Source organism: Oncorhynchus masou, chromosome 18 (genome assembly GCF_036934945.1).
Source record: "Oncorhynchus masou masou isolate Uvic2021 chromosome 18, UVic_Omas_1.1, whole genome shotgun sequence".
Lineage (NCBI taxonomy): Eukaryota > Metazoa > Chordata > Actinopteri > Salmoniformes > Salmonidae > Oncorhynchus > Oncorhynchus masou.
The window spans coordinates 65,004,692-65,030,538 of NC_088229.1; the positions used below are offsets into that span (position 1 = coordinate 65,004,692).

A 25,847-nucleotide genomic window follows, 5' to 3' on the forward strand; every position below is an offset into this window, starting at 1 on the left:
CGATACACCATCCCATCTGGGTTGGGTTTAGTGGGACAATCAAATGTAACTAGGCAAGTCAGTTAAGAACAAATTCTTATTTACAATGACCGCCTACCCTGGCCAAACCCGGATGTCGCTGGGCCAATTGTGCACCGTGCTATGGGACTCCCAATCACAGCCAGATGTGATACAGCCTGGATTTGAACCAGGGGCTATATTGACACCTTTTATACTGAGATGCAGTGCCTTAGACTGCTGTGCCACTTGAGAGCCCAGGAACAATTGTGATGAAGTGCTGCATCAAATGACCTGGCCTCCACAATCCCCCGACCTCAACCAAATTGGGATGGTTTGGGATGAGTTGGACAGCAGAGTGAAGGAAAAGCAGCCAACAAGTGCTCAGCATATGTGGGAACTCCTTCAAGATGGCTGGAAAAGCATTCCAGGTGAAGTTAGTTGAGAGAATGCCAAGAGTGTGTAAAGCTGTCATCAAGGCAAAGGGTGGCTATTGAAGAATCTCAAATATAAAATATATTTTGATTTGTTTAACACTTTTTTGGTTACTACATGATTCTATATGTGTTATTTCATAGTTTTGATGTCTTCGCTATTATTCTACAATGTAGAAAATAGTAAAAAAAAATAAAGAAAAATCCTTAAATGAGAAGGTGTTCTAAAGCTTTTGACCGGTAGTGTGTATTCACGTATATATTTCAAGAGCAATATTGAATGTTCAGACATCTCCTGAACTTGATATCCTACTCAAAACTTTGCTGACTACATGTCATAAGGTCAACAAAACAATGATAAACCAGCAAGGCATGAAATTATCGTATTTTATGATCAAATCAGCTAAATTTAGATGGACAGTTTCTCCACAGTAGGCTGAACTCTAAGGGATATCGGATTTTCCTCTCTCTGCTGTGCAATAATGTAGCGGTGGCCTTGGTGAACCAGCAGCCTGGTCTCATAGACTAGATGTAACATGGTAAACGTAATTCTGAGATACTTAAATTAGTATGATATGTAACGTTTGGTATCATGTGAACGTCTGGCAACCCAAAGATTGTGTACTCGAATCTCATCATGGACAACTTCATGATTTTAGCTTATTAATAACTTTGCAATTACATACTACTTTTGAACTACTTTTCAACCACTTACCATATTAGCTAACCCTTCCACTAACCATAACCCTTTAACGTAACCCCTAACCCTAATATCTGGCCGAGCTAACGTTAGACACCTAGCTAACATTAGCATTAGCCACCTAGCTAACGTTAGCCTCAACAAATTGTAATGTGTAACATATCATACATTTGGCAAATTTGTAACATATTATATGAATTTCAAATCATAACATATTGTACGAATTACAATTCCTAACGTACTATAATAGTAATTGTAATTTGTAACATGTCATACAAAATGGATGATGGATATCCACAAATGAATACAAACTACACGAAATGTCACATATCATACTTACATTTACTATCTTACGTTTACCCCTTAGTCCAGTTTGGAACCAGACATGTGGCTGACATGGGCTCAGCAGTTGGAAAAATGAAACCATACAATTAGCCTTTATGGAGTCAAACAATTATGCAACTTTATATCCTCCACATTCTTAGTATCATAGATATCGTGTGTTTGGTATCAGACTGAAATTCTAATTTAAAGGAAAATACCACTGGTATTTTCTTCATTATTACATTGTTGATAGAGCCGCAACATGTTTTGCATGTCAGCAGTCCAGTTTTCATGATATAGAATTTTCAAGATGCAAAGTGATGATGATGCATTTTGCATCATGTGGTTGGTGACCCAAAAAAAAAACAACAAAAAAAACAACCAAAATATAGTTTGAGTGGATTTTTCCTTTACATACTGACATTAACTGACATGCATCAATCAAAACATGATTGCCGTTTGTTGCTACATGCTTATTAAGTACATTTCAGAGAATTGCTGTTAAACTAATGGAGGGTAGCCAAGTCAAGTGCCTCTATAGGAAGTGTTTTAGAGCAGCACATGCCACGGGCTCAGAGAGGTCACAAAAGTAGACGGCAGCTAGGGTCTGAAGTTAATATTGTAATCGCCCCGAGTTATCCCTGACACCCTGGAAGTAAACACATCCTCTCATGGACTCCTATGTCAATAACCCTGTCACCTCACTGTTCTGCTTGGGCCGGGGGAGTAAAGTATTTCAACACACACATCAGCAGTGATTACTCTTGTTTGTAGGCTGAGTCCTCAACAAATGCTGAATGGGCTGGACACGTTTCAGACCCAGACCCAGAGAAGATGTCTGAGGTGTTTTTGTTGATGCCTGTTAATGATTCCGAGCCACCTTTTGACTTATTCATAGTCTTAGCTAGTATATGTGCTTCTTCCTGTTTTCTACAACAGTGTAACTGAAGTGAACTGAACAGCCTCTTCAACAACCAGTGCAATCCCATGCTGGGTGTGACTGTGTCAGGCTGTCTGTCTGCGAGGTGTACCTGGGTCTTAACTGAGAACAGGAGAAAAACAGAGGGAACAGAAAAAGGATCTAAGCATGGTTCATGCTGCGGCTATGGCTCATGGGAAAAAGAGACCAGCGGTCCACCCACCTGATGGGGGCTGGGGCTGGATGATTGTGGCCGGCTGCTTCTTGGTCACTGTCTGCACACGTGCCGTCACCAGGTAAGTCTGTCAGGAAGAGAGGGTCATGGAGTTCCCCTAGCTTGGTCCTGACATAACTCAGATCTGTGGAGTGATAAGCCTGTGTGTTTATTTTACAGTATAAGTGGGCGTATCATCAAATCAGATTATTAGCATTTGTTTTTACATGTTTAAGTACAGTTACGTTTGTGAGACACGTTATAATGTCAAACAAAACTTAACCATACTATCAGGTATGAAGGTAAGACCCAGATGCAGACCATGTTGAATAAACAATAGCTTAATATTCCAACAGGGGCAGGCAATAGACAGGACAGGGCAGGTAGGGGTCAGTAAACCAGAGGTGGGGCAGTGATACCGGGCGGTAGGCAGGCTCAGGGTCAGGGTAAGGCAGAGGTTGGTAATCCAGAGGGGGGCAAAGGCAGGATCAGGGGCAGACAGAGTGGTCAGGCAGGTGGGCTCAGAATCAGGACAGGCAAGGGTCAAAACCAGGAGGGCGAGAAAAGAGAGACTGAAAAAAGTAGGAGCTGAGACACAAAACGCTGGTTGACTTGAACCAACAAGACAAACTGGCAACAGACAAACAGAGAACACAGGTATAAATACACAGGGGATAATGGGGAAGATGGGTGACACCTGGAGGGGGGTGGGGACAATCACAAAGACAGGTGAAACAGATCAGGGTGTGACAGTACCACCACCTGGCATCCTACCAGGGCACATACCTGGATGACCGGGGTGTCAGCGCTGAAAATCCGCAATGCGGCCTGTGTCCAGGATGTCCCTGGCGGGGACCCAGCACCTCTCTTTCGGGCCATAACCCTCCCAGTCAACAAGATACTGGAACCCCCAGCCCCGATGTCGAACCTTCAGGAGACGCATCACCGTGTAAGCCGGTTGGCCGTCGATGAGTTGGGGGAAAGGGTTGGACCTGGAAACGGGAGACAAAGGGCTGTGAGACATGGGTTTGACTCTGGACACATGAACGGTGCAATGTATACGAAGGGTACGGGGAAACAGAAGATGAACACCCGAGGGACTAATGATCTTGGAGATGGGGAAAGGGCCGATAAATCGGGGGGAGAGTTTGGGGAGTCTACTCGGAGGGGCAAATCCCGGATGGATAGCCATACCTTCTGCTCGAGACGATACCGGGGAACCAGGGTCCGATGGTGATCCACTTGTTGTCTATACCTGGAGGTGGTCTCGAGGAGGGCTGACCGGGCTCTCCTCCAGGCATGGCGACAGTGGCAAACAAACATCTGGGCAGAAGGTATGCTGATCCTCCTCTTCTTGCTCAGGGAAGAGTGGTGGGCTGATACCCCAGGGAACACTCAAACGATGATATGCCCGTGGCAGACCAGGGAAGGGTGTTGCGGGCGTAGAGTTAATTAAGTAGGTAGAGTTAATTAAAGTGACAATGCATAGATGAGGGGGGCAATGTGAATAGTCTGGGTAGCCATTTGACCAGATGTTCAGGAGTCTTATGGCTTGGGGGTAGAAGCTGTTTAGAAGCCTCTTCGACCAAGACTTTGCTCTCCGGTACTGCTTGTCATGTGGTAGCAGAGAGAACAGTCTATGATTGGGGTGGCTGGAGTCTTTGACAATTTTCAGGGCCTTCCTCTGACACCACCTGGTATAGAGGTCCTGAATGGCAGGAAGCTTGGCCCCAGTGATGCACTGGGTCGTTCGCACTACCCTCTGTAGTGCCTTGCGGTCGGAGGCCGAGCAGTTGCCATACCAGGCAGTTATGCAACCAGTCAGGATGCTCTCGATGGTGCAGCTGGAGAACCTTTTAAGGATCTGAGGACCCATGCCAAATCTTTTCAGTCTCCTGAGGGGGAATAGGTTTTGTCGTGCCCGCTTCACGATTGTCATGGTGTGCTTGGACCATGTTAGTTTGTTGGTGATGTGGACACCAAGGAACTTGAAGCTCTCAACCTGCTCCACTGCAGCCCCGTTGATGAGAATGGGGGTGGGTTCGGTCATCCTTTTCCTGTAGTCCACAATCATCTCCTTTGTCTTGATCATGTTGAGGGGGAGGTTGTTGTCCTGGCAATACACACGGCCAGCTCTCTGACCTCCTCCTTATAGGCTGTCTCTTTGTTGTCAGTGTTCAGGCAACAAACAAAACACACTGTTGTGTCATCGGCAAATTGAATGATGGTGTTGGGAGTCGTGCCTGGCCGTGCTGTCATGAGTGAACAGGGCGTACGGGAGGGGGCTGAGCACGTACCCCTGAGGGGCCCCTGTGTTGAGGATCAGCGTGGCGGATGTGTTGTTACCTACCCTTACTACCTGGGGGAGGCCCGTCAGGAAGTCCAGGATCCAGTTGCAGAGGGAGATGTTTAGTCCTAGGGTCCTTAGCTTATTGTTGAGCTTTGAAGGCACTATTTTGTTAAATGCTGAGCTGTAGTCAATGAATAGCATTCTCACATAGGTGTTCCTTCAGTCCAGGTGGGAAAGGGCAGTGTGGAGTGCAATAGAGACTGCATCATCTGTGGATCTGTTGGGGTGGTATGCAAATTGGAGTGGGTCTAGTGTTTCTGGGATGATCGTGTTGATGTGAGCCATGACCAGCATTTCAAAGCACGTCATGGCTACAGATGTGAGTGCTACGGGTCTGTAGTCATTTAGGCAGGTTACCTTAGTGTTGTTGGGCACAGGCACTATGGTGGTCTGCTTAAAACATGTTGGTATTACAGACTCGGACAGGGAGAGGTTGAAAATGTCAGCGAAGACACTTGCTCGTTGGTCAGCGCATGCTCTCAGTACACATCCTGGGAATCCGTATGACCCTGCAGCCTTGCGAATGTTGACGTGTCTAAAGGTCTTCCGGTACAGCTGGTGCTCTCCTTCATGTTTCAGTGTTATTTGCCTCGAAGCAAGCTTAGAGGTTGTTTAGCTCGTCCGGTAGGCTCGTGTCACTGGGCAGCTCTTGGCTGTGCTTCCCTTTGTAGTCTGTAATGGTTTTCAGGTCCTGCCACATCCCACGAGCGTCAGAGCCGCTGTGGTACGACTCGATCTTAGTCCTATATTGACGCTATGCCTGTTTGATGGTTCATCGGAGGGCATAGCGGGATTTCTTATAAGCTTCCGGGTTAGAGTCCTACTCTTTGAAAGCGGCAGCTCTAGCCTTTAGCTCAGTGCGGATGCTGCCTGTAATCCATGGTTTCTGGTTGGGGTATGTACGTACGGTCACTGTGGGGACGACGTCATCAATGCACTTATTGATGAAGCAAATGACAGATGTGGTGTACTCCTCAATGCCATTGGAGGAATCCCGGAACATATTCCAGTCTGTGCTCAATATAGGAAAACAGTCCTGTAGCTTAGCATCTGCTTCATCTGACCACTTTTTAAAAATGTATCTAGTCACTGGTGCTTTCTGCTTTAATTTTTGCTTGTAAGCAGGAATCAGTAGGATAGAGTTATGGTCAGATTTTGCCAAATGGAGGGTGAGGGAGAGCTTTGTATGCATCTCTGTGTGTGGAATATAGGTGGTTCAGAGTTATTTTCCCTCTGGTTGCAAATTTAACATGTTGATAGAAATTAGGTAAAACTGATTTAAGTTTCCCTGCATTAAAGTCCCCGGCGACTATGCGCGCCGTCTCTGGGTGAGCGTTTTTTTTGTTTGCTTTGAGGAATCGAGCTCATTCAATGCTATCTTGGTGCCAGACTCTGACTGTGGTGAGATGTAAACAGCTACAAAGAATATATGAATGATGGTAGGTAATGTGGTCTGCAGCTTATCATGAGAAACTCTACCTCAGGCGAGCAATGGCTCAAGACTTCCTTATATATCGTGTACCAGCTGTTGTTTACAAAAATACATTGACCGCTGCCCCTTGTCTTACCAGATGCCTCTCTCCTATCCTGCCGGTACACAGTATAACCAGCCAGCTGTATGTTGATATTGTCATTGTTCAGCCACGACTCCGTGAAGCATAAGATGTTACAGTTTTTAACGTCCCATTGGTATTTAATCTTCCTAATACCTCATCCATTTTATTATCCAAAGATTGCATGTTTGCGAGCAGAATTGAGGGGAGTGGAGGTTTATTCGATCGCCTCCTACTCCTCAGAAGGCAGCCTGCCTTCCGGCCTATCTTTCTCCACATCCTCTTCACGCAGATCACTGGGGGTCGGGGCCTGTTCCCGAAGGAGCCGTATATCCTCCGCCTCGGGCTCGTCAGAGTCGTGAAAAAAGAAAAAGGATTCTGCTAGTCCGTGGTGAGTAATCACAGTCCTGATGTCTAGAAGTTATTTTCGGTCATAAGAGACTGTAACGGCAACATTATGTAAAAAATAGTAAAATAATAAATTACAAACCACGCAGATAAACAAACAAAAAACCACAATCAGTTGGGGACACGTAAAACGTCTACCTTCTGCTCCGGCGCCCGGTCATGGTGCTCAGCCTACGTTTGGACCCCTCCATCAGCCCACAAAGCAATTCCTAGTGCCTACCAATGGAGGCTCCTTGGGAGGAGTTGGCGTTGTGCAGCTGGCCCGGGTCTGCTGGGTCAGTCATGGCCAGTTCATACTCTCAGGTATGAAGGTCAGTCCTAGATGCAGACCGCGTCGAATAAACAATGGTTTAATATTCCAACAGGGACAGGCAATAGACAGGACAAGGTAAAACAGAGGTGGGGCAACGGTATCGGGCAGCGGGCAGGCTCAGGGTCAGGGTAAAGCAGAGGTCGGTAATCCACAGGGGGGCAAAGGTACAGGTCGGCAGGCAGGATCAGGGGCAGGGGCAGACAGAGTGGTCAGGCAGGTGGGCTTGGAGTAAGAACATGCGAGGATCAAAACCTGGAGTGCGAGAAAAGAGAGACTAGAAAAGCAGGAGCTGAGACACAAAACGCTGGTTGACTTGAACAAACAGGACGAACGGCAACAGACAAACCTTAAACAAAGGAATAAATACACAGGGGATAATGGGGAAGATGGGTGACACCTGGAGGGGGGTGGAGACAATCACAAAGACAGGTGAAACAGTTCAGGGTGACACAAACTTGATGTAGGCTATCCATCCATTCTATAATGGTGGGCTATGTATTTAGTGTATGAGGTGAAAAGTGTTCAAAAATCTGTATTATCTTACACAGAAACATTGTACATCCTTTTCAATACAATTTTTTTCAAACAATAGCACGGTTATAGTATGATACAAATGTTATTACATATGATGTAATGTTTATTCTATATGATGTGGGTCTGGGAAAAAAACGCTTGTAACGTAAAGAACGTTATAAACCATTTCTAATACTTTTAAAATAACGGTTCTGTTCGGGAACAGTAAAGATCACTTTTGTTTCTGGTTCTGTTCCCTGAACCGGTTCCAAACTGTGTATGTAATATACATTACCAGTCAAAAGTTTTGATACAACTACTTATTCAATGGTTTTTCTACATTTCTGAAATATTAGTGAAGACATCAAACCATATGGAATCATGTAGTAACCAAAAAAGTGTTAAACAAATCAAAATATACAGTGGGACAAAAAAGTATTAGGTCAGCCACCAATTGTGCATGTTCTCCCACTTAAAAATATGAACGAGGCCTGTAATTTTCATCATAGGTACACTTCAACTATGACAGACAAAATGAGGGAAAAAAATCCAGAAAATCACATTGTAGAATTTTTTATAAATTTATTTGCAAAATAAGTATTTGGTCACCTACAAACAAGCAAGATTTCAGGCTCTCATAGACCTGTAACTTCTTATTTAAGAGGCTCCTCTGTCCTCACTCGTTACCTGTATTAATGGCACCTGTTTGAACTTGTTATCAATATAAAATACACCTGTCCACAACCTCAAACAGTCACACTCCAAACTCCACTATGGCCAAGAGCAAAGAGCTGTCAAAGGACACCAGAAACAAAATTGTAGACCTGCACCAGACTGGGAAGACTGAATCTGCAATAGGTAACCAGCTTGGTTTGAAGAAATCAACTGTGCGAGCAATTATTAGGAAATGGAAGACATACAAGACCACTGATAATCTCCCTCGATCTGGGGCTCCACGCAAGATCTCACCCCGTGGGGTCAAAATGATCACAAGAACGGTGAGCAAAAATCCCAGAACCACACGGGGGGACCAAAGAACACCATACCTACTGTGAAGCATAGGGGTGGAAACATCATGCGTTGGGGCTGTTTTTCTGCAAAAGGACCAGGACGACTGATCCGTGTAAAGGAAAGAATGAATGGGGCCATGTATTGTGAGATTTTGAGTGAAAACCTCCTTCCATCAGCAAGGGCATTGAAGATGAAACGTGGCTGGGTCTTTCATCATGACAATGATCCCAAACACACCGCCCGGGCAACGAAGGAGTGGCTTCGTAAGAAGCATTTCAAGGTCCTGGAGTGGCCTAGCCAGTCTCCAGATCTCAACCCCATAGAAAATCTTTGGAGGGTGTTGAAAGTCCGTGTTGCCCAGCAACAGCCCCAAAACATCACTGCTCTAGAGGAGATCTGCATGGAGGAATGGGCCAAAATACCAGCAACAGTGTGTGAAAACCTTGTGAAGACAGGAAACGTTTGACCTCTGTCATTGCCAACAAAGGGTATATAACAAAGTATTGAGATACATTTTTGTTATTGACCAAATACTTATTTTCCACCAAATTCATTCAAAATCCTACAATGTAATGTGATTTTCTGGAATTTCTTTTCTCATTTTGTCTGTCATAGTTGAAGTGTACCTATGAGGAAAATTACAGGCCTCTCTCATCTTTTTAAGTGGGAGAACTTGCACAATTGGTGGCTGACTAAATATTATTTTTTTGCCCCACTGTATGTTATATTTGAGATTCTTCAAAGTAGCCACCCTTTCCCTTGATAAAAGCTTTGCATACTCTTGACATTCTCTCAACCAGCTTCATGAGGTAGTCACCTGGAATGTATTTCAATTAACAGGTGTGCCTGTTAAAGGCAAAGGGTGGCTACTTTGAAGAATCTCAAATATAAAACATTTGTTTAACACTTTCTTGGTTACTTCATCATTCCATATGTGTTATTTCATAGTTTTGATGTTTTCACTATTATTCTATAATAATAGAAAAAAAGTTTAAATAAGGAAAACCCTTGAATGAGTAGGTGTGTCCAAACTTCTGACTGGTACTGTAGGTCAACTCTATATATAATGCAACTTGGACTGAGTATGACATGAGAACAAGATATACTAAAGTGACAAGAGGTATCTTCTGCCATCACACTCTCCAGTTCAGGTTACACTGGGTGCCTAGTAAACAACCTGCAGGTCAGTAGCAGGTCTTCAGTATAGGACCACAGTGAAGCACTACAGACCCTGACTGAGGATGGTTGTGTTTGAACATTTCCTCTAAAATGTAGTTTTTCAAGCTTTCACAATGTTTCAAGTTTTGTTACCGAGTGTACCCTCTAGAGTCTAAGCCCTGTCTAAGCTGGGGGAGGAGGGTTCTAAGCTAACATATGGAATTATTTTAAGATGGTCATACCAAAGATCATTTAGCTATTTGATTTTGAATTTTAAAACCCCTTAAGGTATAAAAACAAATATACAAAAAGTATTGAATGAAACATTGAATTTGGCATTTCTGCTATTAACCAATATAAACCCATTGAATAACAGATTCACTGCATGGACATTTGTTCTGAAGTGTCTGCCTTATATCTGAGAGATATAAGAATGAGAGGACTGATTTTCGGGATGTTTCATGGACTGAAAAACACGCCGTAGCTCTGCAACCTTTAAATTCAGATGCTGAAGGGCAATATTGGCAGATGCAGTGGATTGAGATGCAGCAAAAAAACACATTTCTCTAGTTAAACAGACAGATTTTGATGGGGACATGTTGTATTATGTTAATTGGATTTCCTCAGGAGCGCGACCATTATAGACCAAGGGTTAAATGGGGTTTAATGAATTAGCATTACTGAAAAAACAAGTTCAGTCAGGTTGCCTGTTGGGTGAGGGATAAAGAAGGAGATTTTAGTCTCACATTTCCATCATGCAATCCTTTGTGTAGAATAGAATTAGAAAACAATCAAACAAGGAAGAGCATGTTTGTCCCTCCAACATTATTCAATAATTTGTAAACTGATTTTGCCGGCTCAGATTGTCACCTTGAGCCTTTACCCTATTGCACGTTGTGACTCTGCCAGATATAATCTAAAGTGGTAATTGGTCAGAATTGGAAGGAATGGGGAAAATTCCACCAAGGGTTTGAAAGTAACCCAAGGTAATAAATCTAGGCAGTGAACTCCTGTTCCTCTGCTTTCTCGATATGCATCAGTGATCCTGAGGTTCTTTTAGGTCTAGTGAGTGAGTTTAAACCCCTAAAACAGCTGTAGCAGACAGGGTGCGTACACGTTTTTGTGTGTGCGCGTGTCAGGAAACAGCAGGCTGACGGAGGCCTGCAGTGCGATAGGGGCCTGCAGTGCGATAGGGGCCTGCCGTGCGATAGGGGCCTGCAGTGCGATAGGGGCCTGCCGTGCGATTGGGGCCTGCCGTGCGATAGGGGCCTGCAGTGCGATAGGGGCCTGCAGTGCGATAGGGGCCTGCAGTGCGATAGGGGCCTGCAGTGCGATAGGGGCCTGCCGTGCGATAGGGGCCTGCAGTGCGATAGGGGCCTGCCGTGCGATAGGTCCCCCATGTGTGTTCTCTGGCCAGTGCTGGAGAGGACATGAAGACCAGATGGCCGTCACATTCACAGTGAGTGATTTGTCTCTTATCGTCTGCATGGTGCTAGTCCTGTACAGTTTGTACAGGTGCAGCCTTGCTGCAGACTCGGACGGAGGAGCTTGTGGCTCATTAACCCCCAAGCAGGCGTTCTTCCCACACGTCCCAGGCTTTTTACAGCTCTCTCCTCAGCTCCATGATTACACAATTCATTACAATTGCATCACTCCCTCTGACCACTCAGGTCATCACCATGTCTAGCTGGAGAAGAGTAATTACATAATTGAAGAAACCTCAGTGTGTTCCGAGAACATGTGCTGTATACACTCAGAAGTGTGTGTGTGTGTACCACAGGAGGTTGGTGGCACCTTAATTGGGGAGGACAGACTAGTGGTAATGAATGTGGCAGAATCAGCGGAATGGTATCAAATACATTAAACGCATGGTTTCCAGGTGTTTGATGCCATTCCATTTTCTCCGTTATGGCCATTATTATGAGCCGTTCTCCCCACAGCAGCCTCCAATGGTGTGTGTGTGTGTGTGTGTCTGTGTAGCGTTGTATCATGTCAAATTTGTGTCAAAACAAACCACTAGGAAAAATCTACCTATTTGAAATGTGCAAGATGGTTGTTATTTGTCATGATTTTGCTTCATCTTGAGCCTTTTCTTCTGTTCCAGATGCATCTCCATTTTCTTTGTGGAGTTTCAGATGCACTTTGGAGCGGACTATTCAGGGACAGCCTGGATCCACAGTCTGGTGGACTGCACCACTATGCTGTGTGGTAAGTCATCATGGCACTCAGTCAAGTGCTGCTTCAGCAACAGTGATCTGGCTTCACGCTGGGCCTGGCATTGGTTTGCTCAATGCCCAGGGTAGTGATCAAATGAATTTGGTTCATTGGATGTAAACATAAATGCTGTTAAAGGACTAAGGAGAAGTTTTAACTCAGTTTGACAACTAAAACAACTAGGTGTGATATTTGGTGCATCATTTCACTTCCAATTAAGACACATGATCAATCAATCACATGTATTTATAAAGCCCTTATTATATCAGCTGATGTCACAAAGTGCTGTACAGAAACCCAGCCTAAAACCCCAAAGAGCAAGCAATGCAGTCGTAGAAGCACGGTGGCTAGGAAAAACTCCATAGAAAGGCCAAAACCTAAGAAGAAAACTAGAGAGGAACCAGGCTATGAGGGGTGGCCAGTCCTCTTCTGGCTGTGCCGGGTGGAGATTATAACAGAACGTGGCCAAGATGTTAAAATGTTCATAGATGACCAGCAGGGTCAAATAATAATAATCACAGTGGTTGTAGAGGGTGCAACAGGTCAGCACCTCAGGAGTAAATGTCAGTTGGCTTTTCATAGCCGATCTCTCAGAGTATCTCTACCCCTCCTGCTGTCTCTAGAGAGTTGAAAACAGCAGGTCCGGGACAAGGTAGCACGTCCGGTGAACAGGTCAGGGTTCCATAGCCGCAGGCAGAACAGTTGAAACTGGAGCAGCAGTACGACCAGGTGTATTGGGGACAGCATGGCGTCATCAGGCAGGCCAGGTAATCCTGAGGCATGGTCCTAGGGCTCAGGTCCTCTGAGAGAAAGAGAGAGAGAGAGAAAGGAGAAAAAGAGAGAGAATTAGAGAGAGCATACTTAACTTCACACAGGACACTGGATAAGACAGGAGAAATACTCCAGATATAAGACTGAAGACAATGTCATGTAAATGTGCTTTTTACAATCACACAGCAAAGTTACGGTATGCTTCAGTTGATAAAGTCACAAGCCCCGCTGACTGGCAGTGTGTAACTCAGTCAACCCATCGGTCAGTTTTTGCTGCTTCTCTTAGATTGGGATGTTTAACCCCTCTTACATAGGAAAGTAGTGATGTTTTGGCTATTTTAGTCTCACCCAACTCTCCAGGATACACTGCTTTCTCTCATCTCCACCATGGAGATCTTCCTTGGATCTTTTGGACATGTTGATTGCCCTTTAAAAACCTTTTGGGTTGAAGGCATAGGATTGTTTCTTGTTAGTTTGTACACATTGGTGCAGTAGTATTTAAGAATAAAGTACTTACAATCCCTTGTCTGACTAAAGTAGCAGAGAGAGATGAGGTTTCTTCTTTCTCTGTCGATTTAGCTCTTGAGAGAACAATGTTAGCAACACACAGACGTTAGCGACACACAGAGAACATCTTGAAATACCAAAACAGTGTTACAACCCTATGACCCCAACACATACAGAGTTTGTTTATTTTGCTTGCACCCAGTGAAATGTGACACTATGATAGAGACGGTAAAGGCATGTAAAAATAGACCTTTATGCTAGGCATGTAAAAATAGACCTTTATGCTGACTCGTATCAGCCTTTATCAAGACTGACTTAGGTAACATGTTTAGGCAGGCGTATGCCAAGGCTAGTCAGCATGGGTCACGGAGGACTGCTGCGGATCACAAACCCCTCTCATGGTCTTGTATTAACTCACAGTATCAATGGTCCAAAGTGACACACATTTCAGTAAATGTTAATTTGCAACTATTTAATATGTGTTGAAATTAGCAGCTGAACTTTTTGGAGCTGAACTTTTTGCTGAATTGGTGTTACTCCCTCTGTCCTGAATCTGCATGTGTTTGTTCATGTCGAGGTGTGAGACCTGTGGTAAAAGTCAAGAACTGGTTTGTCCTCATATTACCCCCTGCGCAATGACACATAAGCTTTTCTGTTGTCATCCTGGATGTGTATTTCCCCCCTGCTCTTTTTTACTCAGCATATGACTCATCATATTTGTCAAATCAGAGTACAAGATGTACTTGGCATTGTACACCACCCACAAATCAATCATGATACACCTGTCTTTGGCAGAGGTAAAACAACCAAGAACATACTGTACTGAGTTTTATAAGACTGTGTTCCGGAAACTATGTGCTGGGATCCAGTAACTCTAGTGGTATGAAACATTATATTCACAGTTTGCAATGTGACAATTTGAATAAGAGCGTTCAGAGTTAAATCCATGACTCCTCCTCATTAATCCTACTGCCCAAAAAAACCATAAATGTGAAAACACAGAGTTTTAGCCCGAGCCTGATATTCTGAGAATTGATTAGGGCAGCCGGGACTTGGTTTAGTCTTCCACAACCTTGTAGAGGATGTGGCAGTTGCCTATCCTTTTCCCTGCTCTCATAGACAACATGCAATAGACAACATGCAACTCTCTCCATCCTTGCACTTTAACATTTATCTCAAATGATTTAATATGCCTTTTAGTTGTCTTTTTTTCTTATAGGATTGTTCTGGTATGTAACATTATTTGAGGTTATATGACACGTTGTTGGCGGTAGAATGCTGGCCTATAGAGCAGACGGGAACGCATCTGCGGTTTGATAAACAGACAGTAGCCCATTTAAGCCACCACATTGAAAACCAACTGAAATCTGTTCGGGAACATCAATATTGTCGATATAGTCTACCCTAACCAATCCATACAGTATATGCATAATAATGCAGTCCACAGTCAAAGATGATAGGCCTGCTAGAGTTTGTTTCACTAGCCTAGACCAATTATTTACCAAATTATTCAAAGACCTCTTAAAAGTGTGCTTTTATGTTTTGTTGCCGTGCGTAATATGCGGTAGGACAATATATTGTACAAAGTTAGGGCACAATCATGTTTTGTAATTTAGGCTTGGGCTCATAAAATATTTTTTTATGTAGGGCTCTGGTAGGGTCTCATAAAATATATTTTTTATGTAGGGCTCTGGTAGGGTCGGGCTTGAATTGTCCGACCAGATCAAGGCTCTTTGCCTATGGCATTTTTTTTCTCATGCCTTCCAGTACCTCAGACCCACCAAGCCATCCCCTCTCACGAGCACTGACTGTACTACTGTAGTGCAGCAGACAATCCCATATTAACATGTGTACTTTGTTGTGATTGACAGCTCCTCTAGGCAGCTTCATTGGGAACCGTCTGTCGTGCCGCATCGCTGTGATCCTTGGTGGCTTTCTGTCCTCTATCGGCCTGGTCCTCAGCTCTTTCGCTACCAGCCTGGAGTACTTGTACCTCACCCTGGGGGTCCTCACAGGTGGGTCCCCCCCAATGACTGTACAGTGCATTCGGAAAGTATTCAGACCCCTTGAGTTTTTCCACGGTACAGTCTTATTCTAAAATGTATTAAATAGTTTTTCCCCCTCATCAGTCTACACACAATAGCTCATAATGACAAAGCAAACACATTTTTTGTGTGTTTTTTGTGTGCAAATGTATCATTTGAAAAAAACTGAAATATCACATTAACATAAGTATTCAGATCCTTTACTCAGTACATTGTTGAAGCACCTTTGGCAGCGATTACAGCCTCGAGTCTTCTTGGGTATGACACCACAAGCTTGTATTTGGGGAGTTTCTCCCATTCCTCTCTGTAGATCCTCTCAAGCTCTGTCAGGTTAGATGGGGAATGTTGCTGCACAGCTATTTTCACGTCTCTCCAGAGATATTCATCCGGGCTCTGGCTGGGTCATTCAAGGACATTCAGAGACTTGTCCCGAAGCCAGTCCTGCATGGTCTTGGCTGTGTGCTTAGGGTCGTTGTCCTGTTGGAAGGTGAACCTTCGACCCAGTCTACGGTCCTTGGCGCTCTGGAGCAGGTTTTCATCTAGGATTCTCTCTGTTCTTTGCTCCGTTCATCTTTCCCTTGATCCTGACTAGTCTCCAAGTCCCTGCCACTGAAAAACATCCCCACAGCATGATGCTGCCACCACCATACATCACCATAGGGATGGGTATTGGCCAGGTGATGAGCGGTGCCTGGTTTCCTTCAGACGTGAAGCTTGGCATTCAGGCCAAGGAGTTCAATCTTGATTTCACCAGAGAATCTTGTTTCTCATGGTCTGAGAGTCCTTTAGGTGCCTTTTGGCAAACTCCAAAAGTTTGGCCGGGTGGCCAGCTCTAGGAAGAGTCTTGGTGGTTCCAAACTTCTTCCATTTAAGAATGATGGAGGCCACTGTTTTGTTGGGGACCTTCAATGCTGCAGACATTTTTTGGTACCCTTCCCCAGATATTTGTCTAATTTAATAAATTTTAGAATAAGGCTGTAATGTAACAAAATGTGGAAAATGTGAAGGGGTCTGAATTAGGAATGAATGGTGTCACAATGAATGGTGTCACACGTTTGATGGCTTTGTCCATTCATATATATATGCACTATGTATATACAGTGCCTTGCGAAAGTATTCGGCCCCCTTGAACTTTGTGACCTTTTGCCACATTTCAGGCTTCAAATTGGGCGTGCAAAATTATTCAGCCCCCTTAAGTTAATACTTTGTAGCGCCACCTTTTGCTGTGATTACAGCTGTAAGTCGCTTGGGGTATGTCTCTATCAGTTTTGCACATCGAGAGACTGAAATTTTTTCCCATTCCTCCTTGCAAAACAGCTCGAGCTCAGTGAGGTTGGATGGAGAGCATTTGTGAACAGCAGTTTTTAGTTCTTTCCACAGATTCTCGATTGGATTCAGGTCTGGACTTTGACTTGGCCATTCTAACACCTGGATATGTTTATTTTTGAACCATTCCATTGTAGATTTTGCTTAATGTTTTGGATCATTGTCTTGTTGGAAGACAAATCTCCGTCCCAGTCTCAGATCTTTTGCAGACTCCATCAGGTTTTCTTCCAGAATGGTCCTGTATTTGCCTCCATCCATCTTCCCATCAATTTTAACCATCTTCCCTGTCCCTGCTGACGAAAAGCAGGCCCAAACCATGATGCTGCCACCACCATGTTTGACAGTGGAGATGGTGTGTTCAGTGTGATGCCCTGTGTTGCTTTTACCTCAAACATAACGTTTTGCATTGTTGCCAAAAAGTTCAATTTTGGTTTCATCTGACCAGAGCACCTTCTTCCACATGTTTGGTGTGTCTCCCAGGTGGCTTGTGGCAAACTTTAAACAACACTTTTTATGGATATCTTTAAGAAATGGCTTTCTTCTTGCCACTCCTCCATAAAGGCCAGATTTGTGCAATATATGACTGATTGTTGTCCTATGGACAGAGTCTCCCACCTCAGCTGTAGATCTCTGCAGTTCATCCAGAGTGATCATGGGCCTCTTGGCTGCATCTCTGATCAGTCTTCTCCTTGTATGAGCTGAAAGTTTAGAGGTCGGCCAGGTCTTGGTAGATTTGCAGTGGTCTGATACTCCTTCCATTTTAATATTATCGCTTGCACTGTGCTCCTTGGGATATTTAAAGCTTGGGAAATCTTTTTGTATCCAAATCCGGCTTTAAACTTCTTCACAACAGTATCTCGGACCTGCCTGGTGTGTTCCTTGTTCTTCATGATGCTCTCTGCGCTTTTAACGGACCTCTGAGACTATCACAGTGCAGGTGCATTTATACGGAGACTTGATTACACACAGGTGGATTGTATTTATCATTAGTCATTTAGGTCAACATTGGATCATTCAGAGATCCTCACTGAACTTCTGGAGAGAGTTTGCTGCACTGAAAGTAAAGGGGCTGAATAATTTTGCACGCCCAATTTTTCAGTTTTTGATTTGTTAAAAAAGTTTGAAATATCCAATAAATGTCGTTCCACTTCATTATTGTGTCCCACTTGTTGTTGATTCTTCACAACAAAATACAGTTTTATATCTTTATGTTTGAAGCCTGAAATGTGGCAAAAGGTCGCAAAGTTCAAGGGGGCCAAATACTTTCGCAAGGCACTGTATATATAGTGCATTCATATATATATTAATATATATATGAATGGACAAAGCCATCAAACATGTGACACCATTCATTGTGACACCATTCATTCCTATGTGAAGACTCAATAGCGCATTTGAAGCCAAGGAAGTCGGTTGAGATGGCATCTCATGTAGGAGATTTCTGTGGACACAACATGCACACTTTGAGCTAATCCAGGAAGTGATGTTGCAGGCTAGCTCAGTGCTGTCCCCTTTATGGCACTTTAAATCCAATGTATTATTATTATTTTCATTAGGGCCCCTATACATAATGCAAATAATGTAATTCAGGGACAAAAGGAATGGCCTAGTATGTCTCATAGAAAAACAAAAACCTTATCGTCTTTGGATTTACAGGTATTGGATTTGCCCTCTGCTACACCCCTGCCATAGCCATGGTGGGCTTATATTTCTGTGAGAGGAAAGCCCTGGCGTATGGGATCGCCATGTCAGGCAGTGGCATCGGGACCTTCATCCTGGCCCCTGCCGTCCAGATACTCATAGAGCACTACTCATGGCGTGGGGCCCTGCTCATCCTAGGGGGTGTTGTTGCCAACCTGTGTGTTTGTGGGGCATTACTGCGCCCTATCACTCTGAAAGAAGAAGAGGAGGCTCATGGTCCAGTCCCGTTGGACACCGAGTGTGGATATGGGGTGAAAGCTCCGGTGGATAGCATGTTAGAGGAATCACTGGCGATCAACAACAACAACAACAACAGCCACCGCTGCTTCTGCTTCCAGTCCATGCAGGAGTACTGCTTCCTGCTCATGCCTGACTTCCTGATGCTGGCAGTGAGCTTCTTGTTCCTAGCCAGTGGCTGCAGCCTGCCCTTCGTCTACCTGGTTCCGTATGCACTGGATGTGGGTGTGAGCCACCACCAGGCCGCCTTCCTCATGTCCATCCTGGGGGTCATTGACATCGTGGGGAACATCACCTTCGGCTGGCTCGTAGACAGGAGGTAAGCCAAAGTTTTAAAGATGTTGTTCCATTGAGTATGCCAACACAATATAGGTATTTTCATTCCACGAATCATTCTTGCTCTTTAATAGGCCGGCATTCCTTTATTCGGACCAGAAGACAGGTTCAAAACATACCTTAAATAGGACTGGAAGACAGGTTCAAAACGTACCTTTAATTGGACTGGAAGACAGGTTCAAAACGTACCTTTATTAGGACTGGAAGACAGGTTCAAAATGTACCTTTATTAGGACCGGAAGACAGGTTCAAAACGTACCTTTATTTGGACCGGAAGACAGGTTCAAAACATACCTTTATTAGGACTGGAAGACATGTTCAAAACGTACCTTTATTAGGACTGGAAGACAGGTTCAAAATGTACCTTTATTTGGACCGGAAGACAGGTTCAAAACATACCTTTATTAGGACTGGAAGACAGGTTCAAAACATACCTTTATTCAGACCGGAAGACAGGTTCAACCTTTATTAGGACCGGAAGACAGGTTCAAAACATACCTTTATTAGGACTGGAAGACAGGTTCAAAACATACCTTTATTAGGACTGGAAGACAGGTTCAAAACGTACCTTTATTTGGACCGGAAGACAGGTTCAAAACGTACCTTTATTAGGACCGGAAGACAGGTTCAACCTTTATTAGGACCGGAAGACAGGTTCAACCTTTATTTGGACCGGAAGACAGGTTCAAAACGTACCTTTATTAGGACCGGAAGACAGGTTCAACCTTTATTAGGACCGGAAGACAGGTTCAACCTTTATTAGGACCGGAAGACAGGTTCAACCTTTATTAGGACCGGAAGACAGGTTCAACCTTTATTAGGACCGGAAGACAGGTTCAAAACGTACCTTTATTTGGACCGGAAGACAGGTTCAAAATGTACCTTTATTTGGACCGGAAGACAGGTTCAAAATGTACCTTTATTAGGACCGGAAGACAGGTTCAAACCGTACCTTTTATTTGGACCGGAAGGCAGGTTCAAAACGTACCTTTATTAGGACCGGAAGACAGGTTCAAAACGTACCTTTATTCGGACCGGAAGACAGGTTCAAAACGTACCTTTATTCGGGACCGGAAGACAGGTTCAAAACGTACCTTTATTCAGACCGGAAGACAGGTTCAAAACGTACCTTTATTCGGACCGGAAGACAGGTTCAAAACGTACCTTTATTTGGACCGGAAGACAGGTTCAACCTTTATTAGGACCGGAAGACAGGATCAAAATGTACCTTTATTAGGACCGGAAGACAGGTTCAAAACGTACCTTTATTAGGACCGGAAGACAGGTTCAAAACGTACCTTTATTTGGACCGGAAGACAGGTTCAAAACGTACCTTTATTCGGACCGGAAGACAGGTTCAACCTTTATTAGGACCGGAAGACAGGTTCAAAATGTACCTTTATTAGGACCGGAAGACAGGTTCAAAACGTACCTTTATTAGGACCGGAAGACAGGTTCAAAACGTACCTTTATTTGGACCGGAAGACAGGTTCAAAACGTACCTTTATTCGGACCGGAAGACAGGTTCAAAACGTACCTTTATTCAGACCGGAAGACAGGTTCAAAACGTAACTTTATTCGGACCGGAAGACAGGTTCAACCTTTATTAGGACCGGAAGACAGGTTCAAAATGTACCTTTATTAGGACCGGAAGACAGGTTCAAAACGTACCTTTATTAGGACCGGAAGACAGGTTCAAAACGTACCTTTATTTGGACCGGAAGACAGGTTCAAAACGTACCTTTATTCGGACCGGAAGACAGGTTCAAAACGTACCTTTATTCAGACCGGAAGACAGGTTCAAAACGTACCTTTATTTGGACCGGAAGACAGGTTCAAAACGTACCTTTATTTGGACCGGAAGACAGGTTCTAAACGTACCTTTATTAGGACCGGAAGACAGGTTCAAAACGTACCTTTATTCGGACCGGAAGACAGGTTCAAAACGTACCTTTATTCAGACTGGAAGACAGGTTCAAAACGTACCTTTATTCAGACTGGAACACAGGTTCAAAACGTACCTTTATTTGGACCGGAAGACAGGTTCAAAACGTACCTTTATTCGGACCGGAAGACAGGTTCAAAACGTACCTTTATTCGGACCGGAAGACAGGTTCAAAACGTACCTTTATTAGGACCGAAGACAGGTTCAAAACGTACCTTTATTTGGACCGAAGACAGGTTCAATACGTACCTTTATTAGGACCGGAAGACAGGTTCAAAACGTACCTTTATTAGGACCGGAAGACAGGTTCAAAACGTACCTTTATTTGGACCGGAAGACAGGTTCAAAACGTACCTTTATTAGGACCGGAAGACAGGTTCAAAACGTACCTTTATTTGGACCGGAAGACAGGTTCAACCTTTATTAGGACTGGAAGACAGGTTCAAAATGTACCTTTATTTGGACCGGAAGACAGGTTCAACCTTTATTACGACTGGAAGACAGGTTCAAAATGTACCTTTATTAGGACCGGAAGACAGGTTCAAAACGTACCTTTATTTGGACCGAAGACAGGTTCAACCTTTATTAGGACCGAAGACAGGTTCAAAACGTACCTTTATTTGGACCGAAGACAGGTTCAACCTTTATTAGGACCGAAGACAGGTTCAAAATGTACCTTTATTAGGACCGAAGACAGGTTCAAAACGTACCTTTATTTGGACCGGAAGACAGGTTCAATACGTACCTTTATTAGGACCGGAAGACAGGTTCAAAACGTACCTTTATTAGGACCGGAAGACACGTTCAAAACGTACCTTTATTTGGACCGGAAGACAGGTTCAAAACGTACCTTTATTAGGACCGGAAGACAGGTTCAAAACGTACCTTTATTTGGACCGGAAGACAGGTTCAACCTTTATTAGGACCGGAAGACAGGTTCAAAATGTACCTTTATTTGGACCGGAAGACAGGTTCAACCTTTATTAGGACCGGAAGACAGGTTCAAAATGTACCTTTATTTGGACCGGAAGACAGGTTCAACCTTTATTAGGACTGGAAGACAGGTTCAAAATGTACCTTTATTAGGACCGGAAGACAGGTTCAAAACGTACCTTTATTTGGACCGGAAGACAGGTTCAACCTTTATTAGGACCGGAAGACAGGTTCAAAACGTACCTTTATTTGGACCGGAAGACAGGTTCAACCTTTATTAGGACCGGAAGACAGGTTCAAAATGTACCTTTATTAGGACCGGAAGACAGGTTCAAAACGTACCTTTATTTGGACCGGAAGACAGGTTCAAAACGTACCTTTATTAGGACCGGAAGACAGGTTCAAAATGTACCTTTATTAGGACCGGAAGACAGGTTCAAAACGTACCTTTATTTGGACCGGAAGACAGGTTCAAAACGTACCTTTATTAGGACCGGAAGACAGGTTCAAAACGTACCTTTATTTGGACCGGAAGACAGGTTCAACCTTTATTAGGACCGGAAGACAGGTTCAAAACGTACCTTTATTAGGACCGGAAGACAGGTTCAAAACGTACCTTTATTTGGACCGGAAGACAGGTTCAAAACGTACCTTTATTAGGACCGGAACACAGGTTCAAAACGTACCTTTATTAGGACCGGAAGACAGGTTCAAAATGTACCTTTATTAGGACCGGAAGACAGGTTCAAAACGTACCTTTATTTGGACCGGAAGACAGGTTCAAAACGTACCTTTATTCAGACCGGAAGACAGGTTCAAAACGACTGGAAGACAGGTTCAAAACGTACCTTTATTAGGACCGGAAGACAGGTTCAAAACGTACCTTTATTTGGACCGGAAGACAGGTTCAAAACGTACCTTTATTCAGACTGGAAGACAGGTTCAAAACGTACCTTTATTTGTTGCGTTGTCTCTTTCTTCTTTGTGTGAAAATGAGAAGCTATGCATTAACATAGATATGGGTCCAGCCGTTTCTTATCCAGTAAAGATTCATATTCAGAGTGTTTAACAGTCACATGTGGAGTTTTCAGTCGTTTCTTGTAATCTCAACTTTTAGTGAACTGTTTGTCACCCAGTTTTACTCTAACGAAATGGAGCTGTTACCCAATTGTATCTTGAAGATAAAGCTGGTTTCCTCTTACAAGCCATTGGATGTTGAGCGGCCAATCGTTCAGATGGTCAACATGAAAAATCAGTGTTTTTAGACTGATTGTGTCCACTGTTTTTCTCACCCCCAGGTGCCTGAAGAAGTATCGTAATGTGTGCTACATGATAGCAGTGGGCATGGAGGGGGTATGCTGCCTCTTCATCCCTCTCCTGTGGACGTTCGCCCTGCTGGTGCCTTTCTCTGTGTTTTATGGGTACTTTGATGGCGCCTACGTTGCCCTCATACCTGTGGTGACCTCGGACATTGTGGGGACACATAACCTCTCCTCTGCCCTAGGGATTGTCTACTTCCTACATGCCATTCCTTACCTGCTCAGCCCTCCAATAGGAGGTAAGTACTAACCAATCGTAGAACAGGAGGTGTACAAAAGAGATAGCGGTAAATATCTCCACGTTGTTTGCTGATCGCAAAAGTGGTCTTTATGAAAGCTTTTAGTGGTACAAGGCCACATTTGCAAGTTGTAAACAATTAGTAGACATGTAACTTCTTTCTGGACCTCCCATATACTCCCTCTGATCAAGTAGAGTAAGCCTGCTGGTCTCTTTTGAACTAATTCAACAGAAAACAATCTCACTTACAGTAACCTTATGTAATTCTAAAGTGACCCAATTATTCAGTCCTGATTCTTGTAGTTACTGACTAAACCTATTCCTGGACTAAAAATCTATTTCAATGTAGAACTTCCATCTGTGTCTGGGAAACTGGCCTGAAGAGTACACCATTGATGTTTCATTGGTCAATTAATGACCAATGTTGCAAAAGTTTACCTTTGGATGATAAGGTTTTGTCAAAGATGTATCTTGGTATGAACAATACACCATCAATACTTGATTGGTCATTTAATGACAAAAGTTGCAAATGTTCACGTGACATTACTTTGAAAATATTGTTTCAAAAGTGCAGCAATAGTTTGGTAAATTACCCACCAGTGTACGTTTACTGAATAAAATGATTAATTATGAATGTATTAACACATGCAATAGTCAGGAAGTCCACAAGACATGCATTGTTTTCTTCCATCAAGTGAAAGCCAAAGTGAATGTTCATACCTCATTCCTCCTCCTCCTCCCTCTGCAGGCTGGCTGGTTGACACCACAGGCACCTACACGGCCACCTTCTTCCTCAGTGGCTTTGCCCTCATCTCCAGCTCCCTGGTCGTCAGCACGGTGACAGGGATACGCCACTGTCGCAGGACCCAAAAGCACAGAAACAAAAATAAAAACACAGACCCCGAACAGGAGCCTTGCCGATCAGACTTCTACACAGCCTCAAGTAAAGATGTGAACCCTTCAGTCAACTCAGCAAATTCTTAACATTGGACGCTTTTGTGTAATTATGCATTTGTTTTGTTAGAATACCAAAGTACATTGAAGATTATGAGAAACGGTCATCAATTGGTACACATAATCTAGCGTGATAGTTCAGAATTGGGAATGACTTCCCTCAGATGCTAAATGGACACTAAATGGAAGGTAAGTACAGTAATTATGCCGTAACCAGATAAACTTTAGCCAAAATATGGACTTTAAATAATCTCTCTGTCATGCTTGTGATGTTATTGCGCATGTTATGTGCCTTTCTCTTTCAGGGTTGACATGACTGCCAATTTAAATTTAACTAAGGAAGTTGATACATTTTAATATCATTGAAGATTCTGACAGGGTTATAGCGCCTTTCTGTAATAGATTATTTCTGAAGTGGACAGTCTTCATGTTGTTTCGTAATACCTTATTTTGACAAGAGAGGGCAGTCATGATCCAAGGCCAGCGTGAGATGGCTCCTTTGTAAAAGTCTACTCACAGCTGAAGGCGTTTTTTTTTCTTGAGCAGATGGTCAGGGAAGACCAAAGAGATATAGTATTTGACTCAAACAGAATCATTTTGACCTTGATTACAATACAAATGATTACACAAATACATATGCCACTCTATGCGTGGGAATACTTGGGAATAGATTTCATCAATTAAAATGAATTTCAGCTGATTTCCTGGTGATTTTACAGTCTTTTATGTCCAACAACATTTTTTTTAAACATTGTATATATACAGTACCATTAAAAAGTTTGGACACACCTACTCATTCAAGGGTTTTTCTTTATTTTGACAATTTTCTATATTGTAGAATAATTTTGAAGACATCAAATATATGAAATAACACATATGGAATCATGTAGTAACCAAAAAAAGTGATAAGCAAATCAAAATATATTTTATATTTGAGATTCTTCAAAGTAGCCACCCTTTGCCTTGATGACAGCTTTGCACACTCCTGGCATTCTCTCAACCAGTTTCACCATGGAATTATTTTTCCAACAGTCTTGAAGGAGTTCCCAAATATGTTGAGCACTTGTTGGCTGCTTTCAACTCATCCCAAACAATCTCAATTGGGTTGAGGTCGGGTGATTGGAGGCCAGGTCATCTGATGCAGCACTACATCACTCTCCTTCTTGGTCAAATAGCCCTTACACAGCCTGGAGGTGTGTTGGGTCATTGTTCTGTTGAAAAACAAATGCCAACCAGATGGGATAGCGTATCACTGCAGAATACTGTTGTAGCCATGCTGGTTAAGTGTGCCTTGAATCCTAAATAAATCACATACAGTGTCACCAGCAAAGCACCACCACACCACATCACACCTCCTCCTCCATGCTTCATGGTGAGAACCACACATGCAGAGATCATCCATTCACCTACTCTGCGTCTCACAAATA

The 25,847-nt window shown here is 43.5% G+C and overlaps 1 protein-coding gene across 1 annotated transcript; it reads left to right on the forward strand.

The window, feature by feature from the left end:
* Nucleotides 1–2,560: 2,560 nt before the first annotated feature.
* On the forward strand, nucleotides 2,561–24,450 carry LOC135503762 (monocarboxylate transporter 12-B-like). The gene is made up of 6 exons (XM_064921904.1): nucleotides 2,561–2,670; nucleotides 11,999–12,102; nucleotides 15,258–15,401; nucleotides 18,414–19,014; nucleotides 23,208–23,467; nucleotides 24,215–24,450. Exons 1-6 carry the CDS (start codon nucleotides 2,561–2,563, stop codon nucleotides 24,448–24,450), a joined length of 1,455 nt encoding a protein of 484 aa, XP_064777976.1.
* The last annotated feature ends 1,397 nt before the right edge of the window (nucleotides 24,451–25,847 follow it).

Excerpts from the sequence above, each read along its gene's own strand:
- LOC135503762 (XM_064921904.1), top strand. The coding sequence starts at position 2,561 with ATGGCTCATGGGAAAAAGAGACCAGCGGTCCACCCACCTGATGGGGGC. Across the intron at positions 15,402-18,413 it reads CACCCTGGGGGTCCTCACAG|GTATTGGATTTGCCCTCTGC; the intron begins GTGGGTCCCCCC and ends TTGGATTTACAG. Across the intron at positions 19,015-23,207 it reads GGCTGGCTCGTAGACAGGAG|GTGCCTGAAGAAGTATCGTA; the intron begins GTAAGCCAAAGT and ends TCTCACCCCCAG.